The following is a 19504-nucleotide window of genomic DNA, read 5'->3' as shown; positions in this document are numbered from 1 at the left end:
AATAATTTTGTTTTTATCATGTTCCCGACCCCCCCCTCCTTCTCTGCGTGTGCCCGTTCCCGCCCCTGCCCCCCCCGCTCTCCGTGTGCCCGTTCCCGCACCACTTAAATGCTTGTTACTTTTGTTTTTAGCCCGTTCCCGACCCCCCCTCCCGCTATCCGTGTGCCCGTTCCCGCCCCTGCCCCCCCACTCTCCGTGTGCCCGTTCCCGCCCCTGCCCCCCTCCCGCTCTCCGTTGCCCGTTCCCGCACCACTTAAATGCTTAAGTTGGTTGAACTCAGTCTCGGCCCCCAGGGGTGGGATGCTGCTGCGAGGTATGTGCGGAGTGCGCCGGGGTTAGTGCCCGCTGTTGTATGCAAACACTTCCTTCGTGCTGCCTGTACTGCCCCCTCAGACGCACGGCCTGCTTCCTGGGCCTCCCCCGCCCCCGTGTGTACACTGTACACAGTCCTGGCGCTGCTTCCGATGCACGGGCTGCTCCTGGGCCTGTGCTGCCCCGGTGTGTACACTACACACAGTATCACCGTGCACCAGAGCCCTGGCCGCACCTGCGGGACACACCGCCTGTTTGATGTGAAAACACTGGGAGCTGGAGGGAAGCGTGCCTGGTAATGCAGGTATTTATATAGCGCCAAACCCCGGGGGTGTCCAGGCACTTGTAACGAAAAGCCAGGACATTTCACAAGCACCCTCTGGGCAGAGGGTGGCACTGCTTTTGCCACCCTTCGGAGCACAGCGTTAATGTACTTTCAGGGGCAGTGGGGCGTGTACGCACTGCTTGGGCTTTGAGGTCCTGCTCAGTGCCTCGGCCAGTCTGCTGTTCCAGTGGTCTGGGCGGGAAACTCCTATCCATCCGAACCTTGTGTCTCTACCGCTATTTATTCAATATTACCACACTGAGAGTAAAACATGACGATTGCACGCTTCCGCAGTAGGTGCATTATTCCAATGCGCTGTCTTGTAAAAAAACGTTATTTCAAACATGTTACTTTAAGATGTGCTGACCTACTTCTCATTTTTTTGCGGTAGAATGACATTCTGTGGAACGGACAGTGGGTTAATAGTACAACATGGGAAGTCAGTCTGCCTGCGACTCTAACGTTATACATTTAACCCCAGGCGATGCGTGTTTTTTTCCTTGCCTTCCCGCCCCCCCTCCCGCTGTCCGTTCCCCCCCACCCGCTGTCCGTTCCTGCCCCCCCGTTGTCCGTTCCTGCCCCCCCGCTGTCCCCCCCGCTGTCCGTCTCCCCCCCCCGTGTGCCCGACTTGTTGTAGATTACATCATCCCTAGCTGCAGAATAGCGGCGTCTGCTGGGATTTGCGGTTCTTTCATCCCCCTCGGAGGAAAGAAGGCTGGTATTGATATCATAATTGGACCCATTTGATGGCGCCGCTTGGAAATTGAAAGTTGTATGGGTGCTGAAAAGTCGTGCAGTATTCAAGGCGTTTTAGGCGTCAGAGATCACGCTGCCGTTTTGGGGCCTGTTTTTTAATTTGTGAACTTTGGCAGCTCGCCACCCCTGTCACTGTTTGAAATCCGCCATAGAAATGCTGCACGAAAGATCAGGTTATTTCAAACATGTTACTTTAAGATGTGCTGACCTACTTCTCATTTTTTTGCGGTAGAATTACATTCTGTGGAACTGACAGTGGGTTAATAGTACAACATGGGAAGTCAGTCTGCCTGCGACTCTAACGTTATACATTTAACCCCAGGCGATGCGTGTTGTCATTCTTTTCTCCATCTTTTGCCTTTCTGCACTGTTATTGATATTTGTAATTTATTAAAACATTGTTTAATCAATTATAACAAGGTAGGTGACAGTATGCACACAGTCACTGTATTCGAAGGGAGGAAAGGTGGCCTAGCGGCCAAAGAAAGCTGCTGACTTAGGAACAAGGTTCGAATCCCGCCCGCAGCTTAACTTCCTGTTATTCTGAGCAAATCATTTAATACTCTGCTGCTTTAAACGTTTGTAACTTTAAGCGTTCTAATTCCCTAAGGGCAAGCTTGCAATACATATTACAACAAAAAATACATAAGTAATCATTTTCTCAAAATGTAATATCTGTGGAGCAAACTTAATATTTTATGTTCATAAGAAAATCACATAGCAAACATCTCTTATGTTTCATGACTCAAGCACTACCATTCTTTGAGTTGATTTCTCTGGCTATCTCCTTAAAACAACGGAGGAGTCCTACAATATAAAAGTTACAAATATTTGGTGTTCATTTGTGCAGGGCGTTGTCTTTCGAAGCCCGGGTGAGTGCAGTGGACAGTACATCATTGTATTACTTGAAATACAAATCCACAGTAGCTCCCTCCCTGTCACTGCCTCAGGTAGCTACGCTGGAACAGATCACGATAGTCAATCTTCAGTATGATTATGTACACCATACTTGACTGCCTACTGTGTTACACCATCACGTGCTTCAGAGCCAGGCAGTGCTTAATTTGAGCCAGTGGTTGCTGGTGCTAACCATCGTCACCTAATTGTCAACACTTGCACTTAAATCAGTCTGTCACATGGAGGTGACTTTTGTCTAATTTACAGATGAGCACAGCAACGTTATTTATTGATGTAATGTACATTAAAAAATACTCATTTTTGCCCCCTAAGCCTTTCTTTTAGTTTTGAGGGGCTGGAATAGTGTGGGTGGCTCTGTGTGTGGCTCTCTGTGTGTGTGTGTGTGGGTGCAAATGCAATAGGTCTCGCATTTGCGAAAGATTAAGCTATTGGCATCGTAAATGACAATGCCATTTATTTATCGGTTTTCAAAACCAACACATAAATAAAAAAATTGTCATTTACAATGCCAATAGCTCAAACTTTTCCAAAGGCGAAACCATTGCATTGTAAATGCTTGTTTATATTCTGCAGCGCCTCATCAATCTGTGAGCCAAAGAGAGGCTGGCCATCATAGGGCATATCCAATATTTTTGTTTGTATCTCAGGACAAAAGGAAGTTGCCCTTAGCCAACCTTGTTGTCGCAAGACTGCTGCTCCAGCCAGCTGGCGAAATCCTGTGATAGCGATATCCATCGCACAGTCTATTATTTCTGATGCCGAGGTCTCACCCTCTAGCAAAATCTTTTTTACCTCTTCTTTTGATTCGTCAGGCAGCTCAGATAGACATGGGGCGATATCTGCCCATAGTTGTCTATTGTAGCGCCCCAAAAGCGCTAAAGCATTGGCTGCCTTCACTGTCAGTGCAGACATTGAAGAGAAAGGTTTCCCAATGTTGTCTAACCTCCTGCCTTCCTTATCCGAAGGTGCTTATAATGGGGCACAAGGATTCCTTGAGTTCTTCTGGGCTGCCTGTGTAACGACCGAATCTGGTTTGGGATATCCTACCAAACAGGCCGGTGCAGTATCCGGTGCCTTATACTTTTTATCCAAACGAGGTACTACCGGAGGTACCGAGGAAGGTTTCTGCATGACTTTAACACCCTGCTCCCACAGGTAATCAATAATGGGAATTAATCTTACTGTTTTCTTAAGACGCTCCTTAAAGTCATATAAAAAGCAGTCTTGCTCTTGAGAGACCATTGATATCTTGAAACGTTGAGCGGCCCACTCAACTACCTTATGGAACCCTCCAATGTCGGATGGTGGTGAATCTGCAGGCGCAGGCACTGGAGACGCTGGAGAGGGAATAACATAGTCATCCCAGTCATCGTGGATAGACTGAGTATCTTGCAGTTCTCCCTCCTTCTGCTGTTCTGCCTCTTCCTCTTCCTCATCAGTAGTAGGAGGATGTGGTAGATCAAACCGTTCCGGCTGTATGCTCAAAGGTGGAGGCCGAGGTCTTGGTGAAGGAGAAACTGTAGGAGGTGGAGGAGCAGGAGACTCTGGAAACCTCTGTTTATAGTCCTGTATAAGGTACCGTAAGTCAGTAACTAAAGAGGCTGGAAGGCAAACCATAGGAGGAGGTGGCGGATGATATTCTTTCTCCTGATCCTCCTCTTCATCCTAACTCTGACATTTAACATGAAGCTCCGAAGGGCTTGTCGCCGCCTGAAACAGGTCACCTTCATCTGAATCCTCCTCCTGAAGAAGACATGCTGGAGGTAGTGGTTGGACTCTGCTTGGCGATGTTAAAGCCGGTGTCAGAGATTTCTTTGTGATTTTCAAGCGCATACATGTGGTTTGTGGTCCGGAAACTATCATCGTCGACAAGCCCGTCGACGGTGTGGTCGTCGACGGTGGAGTGTCGACAGGTGTCTTAGCCAGAGGAGTCATCGTCGACGAGGTCATCATCGACGGTAGAGAAATTACTTAAGACGTCGTCAACGGCGTCTTCGTCGACGGTATCCTCGTCGACAGTGCTTTCGTTGACGAAACCTTCGTCTACGACGTTTTCGTCGACGGTGCCGACGTCAACGATGGTGACTTCGTCGTCGAAGATACTGTCGACGGCGAGTCCAGTGTCGACGGGTTCATCAATGTCACAGTCTTACCTGCCGTAGACGATGGGGTCGTTGTCGAAGACAATGACGACGATGCCGTCGACGTAGACAATGTCGTCGTCAATGCAGTAGACACAGCTCTCCTCGACGATGAAGGCGTCGTCGACCATACCGTCGTCGACGGTGTCGAAACAGGTTTTTTGAAGGTGTGAATTTCCTGAGAGGAACCCTTTGCAGAAGTTGCCTTGGAGAGAGCCTCTGAAGACTTCTTTGACGTCTTCTTTTGAGGAGGAGCCGTAGGGCTAGGGGAAGCCACCCTTGGTCTCTTTTTTTTTTTTTTATTCTTTATTCACAGCTGATAGGCATCAATCTGAACATTACATTGATTATTTTGAGTGTTACAGCCGGGTTTTATGTTTTCTCCCCAACTCAGATCTCCATTTCGTATCACAGTAATTGTCACATGGTGTATCAATACATTACATAGGTATTCTACTCAAGTTGTCGTGACAGTCATTGTATAGGGCAGTGAAATATCATCAATCGAACAACCCCCATCCGCCCACCTCCCCCCACCCTCCTACATCCAAAAACAAACTATTCGTCTCCCAGCTATCCAGCATGGGCAATCATTGAGATGTCAGTGTGACAATGGATCTCATCTCGGTGAGCAAAGGCGTTAATGTGCGTCAATACGTGGACCACTCCACAGTATAGCGTTGTGTAACATATGAGTATGTGAGTGGGGCTTGGGCCAGCTGTTGCGTGCCTAACGCATCGTACCTTTTCCCAACTAATTCTCCTGTTCAGTGTCCCCTAGCTGTGTTTGATCTTCCCCCTCCATAGCGATAAGCATAGCCTCCCACTCCAAGGAGATAGGGAACTTCCTAAGGCCTCTTGCTTCTTCCCTCCTCAGTATCGTCCCCTCCACCCGTCCCCACTTAAGTACTTCTGAGTACCAGAGGTGTGCAGCGGGCGGCCTGCGCGACTTCCACCTCATGGTGAGCGTTCTAAGCGCAAGCAGCAGTGCCATATCCAATAATTTCAGCTGAGCCTTCAGTTCTTTCGGCCTTCTGCGTAACCCCAAGACCCTTGGTCTCTTTAGAGGAGATTTTGAAGAGACTGAAGAACCTTCACTTTCCTCAGAAGATTCCAGGTGGTCCCTGTCTTTCAGCCTCTGGAGCCAAATTAATAGGCGTCCCTCACGATCTTTGAGGGTTTTAGTGGAAAAGGTACGACATACCTTACAGTCTTTGGCAGAATGGTCTGGATACAGGCAATACAGGCAATCTTTATGCTGGTCATCAATATGCAGCCTCTTTTTTCCACATGAAGCACAGGATCTAATAAGACCCTTTTTAGGTGTTTCAGCCATGGTGATATCAGCAATCACAGATGGATCAGAATACAATATTCTAGAACACTGGAAACCAGTTGTGAAGAAAAAACTGGGCAGAGCTCAGTGGAGACTCCCTTATCACAACGTGCGGTAGAAAATCTGAGGGACTGAGGCTCCTTCCAGGAGGGTTCTAGAGGGAGGTGACAGCTGATTGGCTCTTTTCTAGAGTTTGGTCCTTTCTACAAAAGGACAGGGATAGGTTACTAATGTGAGGCCTTAAGGCCTATTTATCTATATGACTTGGGACATTACTTTATTTATATACCGGGGACTCCCATTCCGACGACGGGGAATGATTCAGGCATGTGAATCTATGAAAGACACCCCTAATACTGGATAATAAAAAGTAATTCAAGAACGTACAATTTACTTGCAAACCTGAACGCTCAATAAAACATGTGTTAAAAAAAAAATAAAGTGGTGGGACTGTGACAGTGCACTAAGCAGCAACAGAGGGACAGTGGGCAGTTAGGAAGAGCGAGCACTAAGCGACAACAGATCACTAAGTGGCAAAGAAGGAAGGGGGCATGCTCATTAAGTGGCATAGGTTTATTAAGCAGCAACTTAGGGAGGCAGGGTTGAAGTTTACAAAGCAGCAATGGAGGGAGAGAGCAGGCAGTAAACGGCGAGGAAGGGGGATGCACACTAAATGGCAACAGACTGAGGGGCGGGCACTAAGCAGCAAAAGAAGGAGAGCTGGTCACATAAAGGGGCAACAGAGGGAGGGTAGAAGGAGAGTAAGCAACTACAGGGACTAAGTGGCAATTACAGGGAGGGATGGTGTGCACTCAATGGCAATGGAGGGGGGGGAGCTTGGGCAGACACTAAGCAACAGAGGCAAAGGAGGCAGTGTGGGTTACAGTAAAGCATCAGTGGCAATTAAGGAAGAGAAGGGTGGGCGGGCACTAAACAGCAGCAACAGAGGAAGGGGGCAGGAAAAAGCAGCAGCAGCAATGGAGGGAGGGTGGGTGCTGAATAAGCAACGGTGGGAATGATGGCCTTGAGACCCTCACAGGTGAGTAGTTGTGCTTTACCAACCCTGATTGACTGAGTGATTTATTGATTGATGGGAGCGTGGGCTGGGAATATGCAACAACAGGGTGGGTGGACACTAAACAACAGAAGCAAGGGAGGCAGTGGGTGCAGAAAAATAATCAGCCGAAATCGAGGAAGTGTGTGAGTTAAAAAAGCAACTGCAATGGAGGGAACTGCGGGAGGGTGGGACACTAAGCAACAGGGACAACAGTGGGAGGAGGTGGGAAAAAGCAACAGCAAAAAGAAAGGAAGGATGGGTGGCGAAAAAGCGACTGCAGACATGGAGGAAGGGTGGGTGAGGAAACAGCAGCAATGGAGGGAGGGAGGGTGAGGAATCCGCAGCAATAGAGATAGGGTGGGTGGGGGAAAAGCAAAACCTGTAGTTAGGGGGAAAATAAACAACTGTACTGGATGTAGGGTGGGTGGTGAAAAAAGCAACAGCTGTAATAGGCAGGTAGGTAGAAGGTTCAGGGGGAGGTAGGAGGGGCAATAGCACACCAGCAAGAGAAATTAATTTTGAACGTGGAATAGGAACACATGGGTGGGGAAAGAGCAGAGGACAGATCAGCATGGTGGGATGGAGTGGTAGGGAAAAAGAACTCAGTGAAAGACAACAATGTGGAGAGCAGGATGAGGGACAACAGAACAGAGGAGAGCAAACAACTTAGAGCACTGGCAGGAGAAAAGAAGCACACAAAGGAGACAGCTGGGAAACACATTAACTCCTATTGAGTGCATCACGAAGAAGAAAATAAATAGTTCTCGAAAAGTGGACACTGGTGTAAGCATAGAAGGAGCCAATCAGAAAGAAAGTAAACAGGCTTTGCTCCATGAGAGAGACGAACACAAGTCGGATGAGGTCAAACAAAGAAAGACAGTGAATAGAAAGCAAGCAACTGTGAGAGACAAAAAACAAAGGTAGTAATGGGCAGAATGCATTCCTAGGTACGATTTGAGCATGTCCCTAATGTCTCTGCAACCAGACAGCTGTGCTGTCTGTTAGGCTTCGACTTCAACCAACTTACCTACGATCATCTCTTCTATTGGACGAAGGATCCCCTCTGTCATTTCTTCCACAAAATCGGGATGTGGGGTCTGATCTTCGAGCGGGTTGAGGCTGTGGTATTATTCGAATAGGCGGCTGTAACAAACCAGCTAAACATACAGAAAGTTAATAAACGAGATTTACTAACTGATAAGCAATGTTAATTTTAAGAGTTTAGCTACTGATTTTGTGGCAATAAAATTAAAAGTGCTGAGAAGTGAGCAACTACCTTACTATTTTTATAACTGCTGCTACGGCTATGGATATGATTTAAAAGTACTAGTATTTTTCTCACTACAAACTGAATCTTAGTGTAAAAAAGATTTATTTTAAAGTTAGTTAATTTTGATGACTTCTACAACTTTTCCTGTAGTTAGAGTATTACTTAAAAGCATTTCTTTGTTCCAATATCCTTTTTAATAAATAAAAAAAACAGCTCTTAGGAGAACCAATTTGCGCCATCCCATAGTACATCACGTAAGAATGTCACAATTTGCACATTAACACTCAAATAACCGGTTACAATCGGCAACAGTTTTAGAACCCATCATAACCACAGCCAATTCTACGTTTGTACCATCTGTTAGGCGATTACATCATCAATCCATATGCAGAGATATCCAGGCTTGGGGGCAACCCCTGGTTATAATTTGTGCATGTTTTTGCACGGTATCATAAATGTTTGGTTCATGTATCTTTCTTATAAATGAGTTTCATTTCAGTACGAAAACATATGATATTGAGCATCAAGTGCAAGTTTTTAGCATATTCATCTGTTCTGTAAATGTGTTGTGTAGTAATAAAGCTTATGTAAAAAAAAATCATTGATGATAGGTTTAGAAGTTATTCGAGGGATGTCAAACTCTATACACACACACAACGAGAAGGGAAAGGGAATTCAGCAGGACCACTATGTCCCTGGGTGCTGCTTCTATCTACTCATTTGATGAAGCATGACACTATCTAGTGTGTGAGGGCTGTATTAAAAACCAGTTGGGTTCCCAGATGAGTAGATAGAAGCAGCACCCAGTGACTTAGTGGTCCCGCTGAATTCCCCTTCCCTTCTCATTGTGTGAATGTAGGTTGTCGTAGGGAGGCCAAAGGGAAAGGTAGATAACTTCTTGCCCCGACCACAGGCGTGTGTTTGTGTGTGTAAAATGTCAAACACTATAACATTAGTTTCCTTTCATATTTATATTATTTTAATACATTTTAATCACTTTCTTTTAGTCTTATTTATGTTCCTGTTAGTAGAAAGCCTGAGGTTCTTAAACACATACATGATAGGTTCCATATTAGCTACAGTTTATTTTAGTTAGCCTTTTTGCACTTTAATCCTCAGTCAGCATTTTTGTCGCCTTTTGCAGAACTTGTGAAAGTGGCATTCATGCCTAAACATCCTTGAAGCCTTTAAGCTCAGGCTGAACTGACTCATGCCAGGGTGAAATTTGTCCATGAACAAACACGTCTTTGCTCTCGAAATAGCTGGCAAGCTTTTCCAGAAAGCCAATAAGTCTTGTTGTTCCAGGTATGCGCACCATCTTGAGAAATCGGAATAATATTTATGGATTATGCTAGAACTAGCATACTGTCTAGAGATAGCCCAGAGAGGGTGTTAGGGCTACAAATTGTGATAAAGATACTACCATTTTTCCCTGTTGTTTTCACTGTTCATGAAACATTTAGCTGCTTCTAATTTTTATATTTTGTGATGTTATGATACAATATTGTGTGCACCAGATTCAGTAATCTTAAAATAACTACTTTAAAATAAATGTCAAAATGCAAACCCAGTTTTGAGTGATCCTGGAGTGTGTAACTCATTAATGAAGGATTGTTTGGATTACGAGTGTGTCCCTGAACCTTTTACGGGATTGTTTGTAACCTAGAAAACACCACCTTTGTAGGAATGCTCAGTGAGTTGCGTGGGGCAAATGTTATATGTTTCTCATCATGGCGCCTTGAACTAAGTCCTTGCACTTGTGGGTTGGAAATCCAACCCCTGCAGACCTAGAGTAAAACTCAGGAATTGCAACAATAAGACACACCCAAATCACCCTCTTCCATGACTTCAACCACCCAACAACTTTAGTAACCCAAAAAAGATACAACATGCTCAAATTTAGCAACTTACTGAACTTTGTTCAGGACCGTTTCAAAGGCCACATCCTTGACCTAATTTTCTTAATATAACCAGCCATCAAACACAAACCATCCATACCCCAGAACACAAACCATCCATACCCCAGAACTGAACTATTCCCATCACCATTGTTAATGTCTAACCAACACATTGAGGTCAACTCAAGGAGTACAGAAATGTTCAAATCCTTTAGTGACCATGTGTCCCTCCACCACCACCATTTACTTTCTCAAGGACTTCATTGAATTCCTGGAAAGCCACATTTACATCCTTTCATCCAATAAACACATAGATTCAAATGTAAACTATTCGCATTGTGGTGCTCCACAGACATCACTAACAATAAACACTTTCACAAACAGGGATGAAAACGGGAGACAAGCAGATTTCCTGATGCCCTAGTGATAATTCTTTGCATAACACAGACAATTCATCACTTAATCATTATACTATAACACAACCAATGAAGCAACTGAAATAGCATGCTCTTCAAGTTTATCAAGCACTACATCAACTGTCTGACCCATCAGTTCCACACTCCAAACACAAGTACAGTGCCATTAACATCTTCAGCAAAAAAAAATATGATCCAGTAGCACCAAGCATGCCTACTTCTCTCTGCCCCTCAATGATGACCCTGCAATCTCTGCTCTCATTTAGATCTCACTAGCATTCTAAACCACTAGCCATCTCCTATGAAGACAATCTCATACCCTGATTAAAGTCATCCCTGGAGAATATTTCACCTTTTTGCACCATTGCCAAAGCCTCCCTAACTCGAGAAATCTTCCACAAAGTTCTCAAGATTTGCAAGATCCACACACACTTGAACAAATCCACCTACATCCCAATGAACTAGCCAAGTGCCTGCCCATCTACCATCTCTCAGCAACGGTATTGAAAATCTGTGCATAACTGCTAGATCACATCAACAACAAGCCTCTCCTGCATGACTAACAATGTGGGTTCAGATGATGCTGCAGCGCTTAATCAGCACCCTTACAAATCAAAGGCTACACCCTACTGATAGCAGACTAAGATGACCCTCAGCCTCCTGATACTTCAGGACCTATAAGCCCTATTTGACACAGTCTACCACTCCAACTTCATCTTCACCCATCAATCAAGAAAGTGATGTATTGACACTGTTTCTTCTCCTGCCTATGTCATTGACAGCATCAAAAGCCACAGACAAGACACAACTTTACTTGAAAGTCTCATTTGCCCCTGAAGTCTAATGTGTTAAATATTGCCAGCAGCTCATCCAGTCCCGGACGTTCAGCTCCCACCTAAAAATGAACCCCTTCAATACCAAGGTCTCCTGTTCATGAAAAGCAGCAAATAACCTTTAGTACATACATACATGGATAAAAGAACCCAAACAGATTTAAACCCCAAACTATCTTGGACACCAGGTGAGAATATTTGGCTGTGCAAGGTGAGGTAAAGTAAATATGGGAGGGATTAGATAAATTCACTCGGGCAATATATAGATAACAGTCACACAAGGAGGAAGATAAATCAGGCAGCTTCTAGCTTGGATGTTAGAACGGGAAATATCCCCTCTCTTGGTACTTCATTATATGCACCAGAGGGTATAAAGAAAGGTACTACTACAAGTAGGCATCAAACAAATCCTGGCCATCTATCTAGCAGCATTGTATAAAAATGGCTAGGGTGAAATCTGGAGGTCTGGTTCCACTGGATGGCCAGTTGAGAATGGCAGGAGGCAGCGGTGCCCACTCTCGCCTTTATTTTCCAACTTGGTGATAAAACCCTTATCAATACACCACCGAAAGAATATGAAAGCATTGGGGTTTAAAGTAGGAGACTCCATACATGTAGTATCTATTTACATAGCCATCACCCTGGTCTATTTGATAAGACCTCAGATGTCAATCATCATCTTGTTGAGGGAAATGGAAGACTTCAGAATTGTGTCTGGCCTGAAGGTGAATAAAACAAAGACAGTAGTATTCCCATTAGCACGAATGGCAAATAAAAGCCCAGAGGAACTCCTGGAGCTAAGACTGAGGTGAGAACAGCACAGGTTCAGAAACCTGGTGATTCAGGTCGCACATAGCTCAGAAGAACAGTATAGTTACAATATGGGGAGAGTGACCCAGGTCTTTAAAAAATCTATCACATTTTTAAAACAATCCCAGTAGCCACTATAGGTAGAGTAGCCAAAGGGAATGTGGTTCTTCTTCTCCGTGTCTGTATAACTTGCAGAATTCGATATGTCTGATTGGTAGACCAACCATTAAAACATTGGATAGCCTTTTTGTGTTGTTGATAAGGGCAGGTAATAGGAGCCAAGTGAGTCTGGAGACACTGAAAATGGATAGAGAAGTAGGGGCCTAGGACTCCCAGATCTGAAATCATACTATATTTCAGCACAATTGCAACATGCAGCACAATGGTGTTCTGTGGGTGATAACTGGGAGAAGAGACTCCTTAGAGCAGATACAGCCAGGCCAGCAGAAAGTGCTCAATAACTTTTTTCCTAAACTACTGAAAGAAACCGACTCCAGTGTCAGCAAAAAAGAATGGCAGTCTCTATGTGAAACAGGCCACAAAGCGCTTAGAGCTGCTAACTATAAAAGAATTGCCCATTTGTCAAGATGGTTATCTTATTATATACCTAAAAGATTGAATAAAATCTTTCCTACCTCTTTGGAGTTTTGTTTTAGAGGTGGGAACCCAGAGATAGGGTCCTGGAACCATATGTTTTTTCTACTGTCCCGATCTATATAAATTCTGGCCTGATGCATTTTTTGAGAAATAATCAATATCTAGCTTTATTAGTCCACATTATTCCTACTATTAAATTAGCTCTTTTTGGGTGTTCAATAGAGGTCCAACATTTGTCTAAACACCAACAATATTTCTGTTCAATAGCTATTGCAGTGGTCAGGTCTCTAATTTTACAAAATTGGAAGTCGAATAAGATACCGTTGATTTAGCAAGGGCAAGAAAAGATGGTGAAGACATATATATGGGAGGAGCATTTGCAAAGCGGATAGGGTCGCTTAGAAGATTTGTAGCAATTTGGTCCGGGTTTTTCGATAATGCATTTTAAAATGTTCATAGTTATTTATACCCTTAATGTGTTATAAGAAATAAGAAGTGACCTTTTTCCCTATATCCTGGATATACTTCACCGATTGATGGCTGTGAGTAGGGTGGGTAGCGAAGATGAGCCTACCTCGGTTCAAGCCAATAATACAGCGGACGCTGCCGACCGGCCTCTTTGCTTCCACCCAGCAGAAAAAACAAGTTACTAACCTGTACACTATGGTTCTCCAGTATTGATATCTTTTATAGGTTCACATGCTAGTATCTTCCCAGCCGTCATGGTGGGAGTCTCACGGTAAAGGAAACAAATAGCAGTAAGAAGAAAAAACTGCATAGAAACCATAGATAAGCATATACTTTATTAGCCCAGTACCATTATTATGTGGACCAAATGGCAGCCAATGAGATGCCAGCCCTGCGATCACAAACCCCAGCAGAGCCATCATACCTCAGATTTCCAGCCCATAGTGTGAGCCGAGGAAGTTTCCAGAGATAAAAATGGTCTACCTGAGAAATGGGGAGGCGGGTGGGCGGCATGTGAACCTATGACGGATATCAATAATGGAGAACCATAGTGGACAGGTAAGTAAATTGTTTTTGTTCCAGTATTGAATCTTTCTTAGATTCACATGCTTGTATCAGAATAGAGAGCAGTACTCATACAAGGAAGCGTTTCCAGGATGGAACCCTTTTTAGGTCGAGCATTCGAGACCTATTGTAACTTATCTTGTGGGGTTAAAGCCATCCCCCTGCAGGCCATTTGTTTGTTTCAGTGTCCTTTAAAAATCCTCTCTTACTAGTGGTCAATCCGTCTCTTTGTCCCTCCTGTTTGTCTTTCTGACCCTCCCAGACAGCAGGGACTAAGTACTGTATTATTACGCTTTAGTTGTTGACTTGTAGTTTGGGGACTTTTTTTTAGTCCTTTCCTGCTCGTGTTAGTGTTTGCCTGTGTTCAGCTCGTAACTGCTCGCATTTTAATTGAGCTTTCCTCCCTCTCATGTGGCTGTATGCCTGTGCCACTCCCCCAGTCTGTTTCAGAGTTAGTTCACTTCTTTACCAATTCTTCTGAATCACCCCCCACACACACACAAACACAAGACCTGGCACTTCGCATTTAGCGCGGCAGCACACAACCTCACCTCAAATTACAAAAAAAGTCTGTTTCCGGGTCCCGGTCTCCCTGGCCGCTCGCAAACACCCACTCCTCACTGAGTATTGCTGTGTCATTAGCCATGCTTTTACTGCTCTCTCTACTCAGCACATCCAATTCTTTCTTTAATCCACAGCACAAAGTAGACGACTGAAAGGGGGCGCTGCGTTTTCACAGAAAATGTGTGCACTTATCCCCAGAACCTGGCTTAGCGGCGAGAGTAAAAAAAATTAAATCACGCCGCAGACATGCCACAGCGCCTTAAACCCCCTGGTGTTTGCTCACACGGGCAGTGGGAGCGCAATTAAAAACAAGGCTGTAAATCTTGTTTTTGGCAGCTTTCCACCACTTGGGAGGTCTCGCCATGCGTTGCTCTGCGAGGCTTTTAGTAGGGGCTTTAAACCCAAAACACACGCTTGTGCACTTTTTTTTTATCTCACGCTATTGGCCTTTGCATGCGTCTTTCTAAGAAAGACAGCACGCAATTGGGCAAAGGCGGGTGCATGTCCCGCCTTCTCTCTCCCCTGGCCTAGGGTGCTCGGGAGCGAGCAGCAACGCGGCTGGGCGCCAGCTGCATACCAGCCATTCCTTTCGAGGCCGTGTTTGTTACTAGTGTTTTGCAAAGCTGCGGTTTTCCTAGTGCCACGAAATAAGCCGCCGTGCCGCCGTCTGGTGTGTTAGCTGCCATGTGCAACATTAGAATCAAGGAGGTTGCCATTATATATATCTTATGCCTAGTGAACTGCGCAAAGAACCATTACTGACGAAATGTGGAAAACCTTTAAAAACACGTATCTTTCCATTGTAAGCCTAGCAACAGTGAAAACGATGACTAAGTTCAAACTTTTTGTTATGGTTTTAAGCGTCAATGTACTCCCTGTCTGTGTTAAGTAAAATGTTAAAAAAGTAATAGAATAAAGCCTGCTGAAGGTATTAGACACATTATGTTGATCACACCCATAGAAAATGATATTACGTAAAACATAAGAAAAAAACAATCTCCGCTAACCACTGCCAAACCTACATGAAAAGGGCACCAAGACTCAGGAAGTGCTGCGATGCCAATCAGCCTTTTTATCCAGGTAGGTTCCGTTTAGGACAAATCGCAGTTTTCGAGCCATTTGTAAAACGCAAGAGCAATCATGCTTACATCCATGCTAGGCTAGACAGCAAAACCTTAAAATAGTGTTTAACTTGCTTGAAAAACATTATCTCATCTTCATATTCACCCCTGACTTCCTCCTAGGGTGTACCTTTTACTCATAAAAGCGAAGGCAAGGCCAGAGAAAAGACAGGCTTCAAGGGCGACAGAGAACCTGGGCGGAAATAAAAATGATATGAAACCGTTCACCTTTCACCGGTAGGACGTATCTGTTTGCCAGTGTATGCTAATGCCGTTGACCTAGCTTGGTGGGTTGATTCCCCCTTCAAATAATTGTGAGCATGCCATGCAGCAAGTGACTCAGCCTTACAGCAGTGCCCGGGGGTTAAATGACGATACATGTACACGTAACCAACGCTTTTAAGTTGCCAGAGGTCTAGAGTGAACGTACATCACTAGACCTCTCTCCATTTAATGTTTACTCCTTCTGCTTAATAGAAAACCCCAGTGCCCGTCAGCTGCTGAGGCTTGCCAGGAGTGCCCACATGGATGGCGGGTTAATTCCTATAGAGCACAGTTGGGTAAAGTGGGCACCCATAGGTTGTGGCACACTATGATGTGTGTCTGGAGCGGTGTGATGATGAGCTAGTGGAATTTTGTGTACTTGTGTTCAGCACCACAGACCCATCTCGGATTCGTGACAACCCAGTTTTCACCAATGTTTGTGACATAGGGACAGGGCTTTAAGTGGGCCGGGTCCTGCCGGTGCTGAGTATTGGCAGTTCTTAAAAGCAGGAGCTGGGACGGGTCCCTATCGGGCTCTCCATATTTGCTCTCAGACTCAGGGTGGGGAAAAAATCTTAACTCTGCAGCAGTGCCACTGTTCAAAGCCTTTGATGTAACTTTAAAGAGACTCGTTTTAGTTCTTTTGCAGTCACAAAGAGACTCGTTTTAGTTCTTTCACAATCTCACCATTTCAGAACTGAAGCATTTTAAATATTATATAGAACAAATCCATAGTGGTTGCTTAATTACTTTATGCAGCCAACAGCCATTGACAAAGCCAATAGTCTTGGCTTATTGTAGGTCTAATGCTACTTTTTTGTATCATATATCTGGATGCAGTGACAAACAATAAATATGCCATTCGAGCAGCACGCTATGCTAAACACATATTTTTAGCATAGCACGCTCGTAATTACATCGACCACGCCCCTTTAGGAGACCCACCGCACACACTGGTTTCGTTCCACTTAAAGCTCTGCATAGGAAGTATTCCTTATTAAAGTGAACTATTTTATTGCACATACTCGGGGATCAAATTTACTTTTGTCACTGAAATAAAATGCCTAGAACTTAATTAGTTGTCCTTTGTTTCATCTGCCGAGGGTGAAAAGCTGACTGAAGGACTGGCGCATTTGTAAAGCAACTGCCGTTACAAACAGAGCTTTCTGGACAGTATTAGAGGCAGCATTTTCTGTCTGACTGTGAGGACTGTGGGTAAAAGTGGCCCTGTAATCATGGTATCTCCTCTTTTGAAATTGTGTTGCAGACACGGCTCAGAAGTGGACGAGTGGTTGGTTCAATGCACAAATCATCGCATTGATAGAGGACCCGATATCTCCAAAGTGTTAAACTTGTAATGTGTCTAATTAAATTGAATTGTAATGTGTTTAATTATACATATATGCACTTGCGTATGTGTAGATGCACAGATGCCTGCATAGTTTGTTAATGTTGCTGTCAGTTACTTCGAAATAATATTTCCGAAAAGCGCAAGGTTTATTTAATCTTTCCATTATATTGAGGGACCTGCGGGTTTAAATGTGAAGCTCGCCGGATGCAGTGCGCACGCCCCAGCATCTTGGCAGACAACGGACGCGCTGCATTTGCTGTGAAGGCATGCATGGAACAGGGAGCTTGGGGGATTTTTCGACTCAGCTTCCCCGTTCTGTTAGAACTCGTGCTGCTGGGGTGTGTACTAGGCACGTCGTACATGCTGCGATGCAAAGCAGCTGGACCATAGCAGCTTGCTCCACATAAAAGTCTAATTATTATTGCATCCTTCATGTTGGTAGATTGTGCTTAGCGCCTTCTAATAACCCTTATTTATGCAGTGCGTTATTGTACACAGTTTCATACACGGTGTCCCAAATGCAATCCATCTGTTGGCCTAAGGGCTGCCACAAACTCTTACTACCAGCGTGGCCTCGTCTAGACTGCAGGCTTTGGTATTTTTCCATCCAAGCGATAGTCTCCGGTTCACACCCGAAAGCACACTGCGCATCTCAGCGACCTGCTAATGAATCCAAACCCTCCCTGTGCAGGTGCATTCGAAGCCTAAGCACCGAGTGCCGTAGGCGATCGTGCTCCCAGCAGGAGGGCCCCTAGGACGCCAGGAAGCAAATTACCATTCCAGCTGGCAGCTGCAGTCCTAGAATATTTGTGAGAGTGCAACTTTCACCAAATTAGACCAGTTTGCTTATTTACTAGTGTAACTGCTCAGGATAATGTTGTGGAAAGTGATGAAAAGTAATGAAATGTAATTTAGGGTTATATAATTGCACTTCAGCATTCTTCCCGTTTACTTTGCTACACTCTTATTAGTACTATCCATATGTACCCTGCACTGCTAGGGTGTAGGTAATTTGTACTGTTTAAAACAACATGAAAGAAAATCTCTCACTCTCACTAATTAAGTAACTAACTCTCTCACTAACACTAACTCTCTCACACTCACTCACAAACTCACTCACACTCCATTACTAACTAAATAACTCGATCACTCACACAAACTGACTAACTCTCTCACTCTCACTAACTAAATTACATTCTCACTAACGCACACTCACTACCTAACTCACATCCTCACTTTCACTAAAAAAACACTAACTTACTCACTCATTAACTAGCTCTCTCTCGCTCACTAACTCTCTCTCTCTCTCTCATATTCACTCACACTCTCACTAACTCACTCACTAACTAACTCTCTCACTAACTAATTAATTCTCTCACTAACGTTCTCGCTCTCACTAACTCCCTCACTCACTCACTCTCACTCAATAGCTAACTCTCACTCACTCTCTCTCACTAACTCACTAACTCTCACTCAATGATTCACTAACTCTCACTAACTAACTCTCACACTCACTAACTCTCTCACTATCACTCTCACGAACTCTCTCTCACTAAATAACTGACTATCTCACTAACTCACTAAATCTATCACTCTCACTAACTAACTAACCTTCACTGTCCTGTTATTTATACCGCCCCCTTTAACCATAACAAGCATTTGCAATGCAATAGGTCTCGCATTAGAAAAGTGTGAGCTATTGGTATTGTAAATGACAATTTTTTTTAATATGTGTTGGCTTTGAAAATATATGAATTAATAGCATCGTTATTCACAAAGCCAATAGCTTACACTTTCCTAATGCGAGTCCTATTGGCTATGGCAATGCTTGTTGCTAGCAAGCAAGGACAGTGCTATTGTGGTGCTGAGTGATGTGGTTGGGCTGAGTGATGTGATGGTGTCCCAGAGCGATGTGGTGGTGCCACAGAGTAATGTGGTGGTGCCCCAGAGTAATGTGGTGGTGCCCCAGAGTAATGTGGTGGTGCCCCAGAGTAATGTGGTGGTGCCCCAGAGTAATGAGGTGGTGCCCCAGAGTAATGAGGTGGTGCCCCAGAGTAATGTGGTGGTGCCCCAGAATAATGTGGTGGTGCCCCAGAGTAATGTGGTGGTGCCCCAGAATAATGTGGTGGTGCCCCAGAGTGATGTGGTGGTGCCCCAGAGTGATGTGGTGGTGTCCCCAAGTGATGTGGTGGAGCCCCTGAGTGGTGCCCGGAGTGATGTGGTGGTGCCCCAGAGTAATGTGGTGGTGCCCCAGAGTAATGTGGTGGTGCCCCAGAGTAATGTGGTGGTGCCCCAGTGTAATGTGGTGGTGCCCCAGTGTAATGTGGTGGTGCCCCAGTGTAATGTGGTGGTGCCCCAGTGTAATGTGGTGGTGCCCCAGTGTAATGTGGTGGTGCCCCAGTGTAATGTGGTGGTGCCCCAGTGTAATGTGGTGGTGCCCCAGTGTAATGTGGTGGTGCCCCAGAGTAATGTGGTGGTTCCCCAGAGTAATGTGGTGGTTCCC

General features: G+C 44.8%; 1 protein-coding gene across 6 annotated transcripts in view; it reads right to left on the bottom strand.

Moving 5' to 3' along the window:
- The window catches only part of CCAR1 (cell division cycle and apoptosis regulator 1), a 1607854-nt gene that overhangs the window by 1123761 nt on the left and 464589 nt on the right, over nucleotides 1-19504 (bottom strand). For all 6 annotated transcript variants that reach the window (XM_078643192.1, XM_078643189.1, XM_078643190.1 and 3 more), the window contains one exon: nucleotides 7873-8002. In XM_078643192.1, the coding sequence (XP_078499318.1) occupies nucleotides 7873-8002 (130 nt within the window). The remainder of the gene's footprint in view (nucleotides 1-7872; nucleotides 8003-19504) is intronic.

This window comes from Lissotriton helveticus, chromosome 5_1, assembly GCF_964261635.1.
Source record: "Lissotriton helveticus chromosome 5_1, aLisHel1.1, whole genome shotgun sequence".
Lineage (NCBI taxonomy): Eukaryota > Metazoa > Chordata > Amphibia > Caudata > Salamandridae > Lissotriton > Lissotriton helveticus.
The sequence above is the reverse complement of the archived record's forward strand: the minus strand, read 5'-3'. Positions and strand labels throughout refer to the sequence as shown.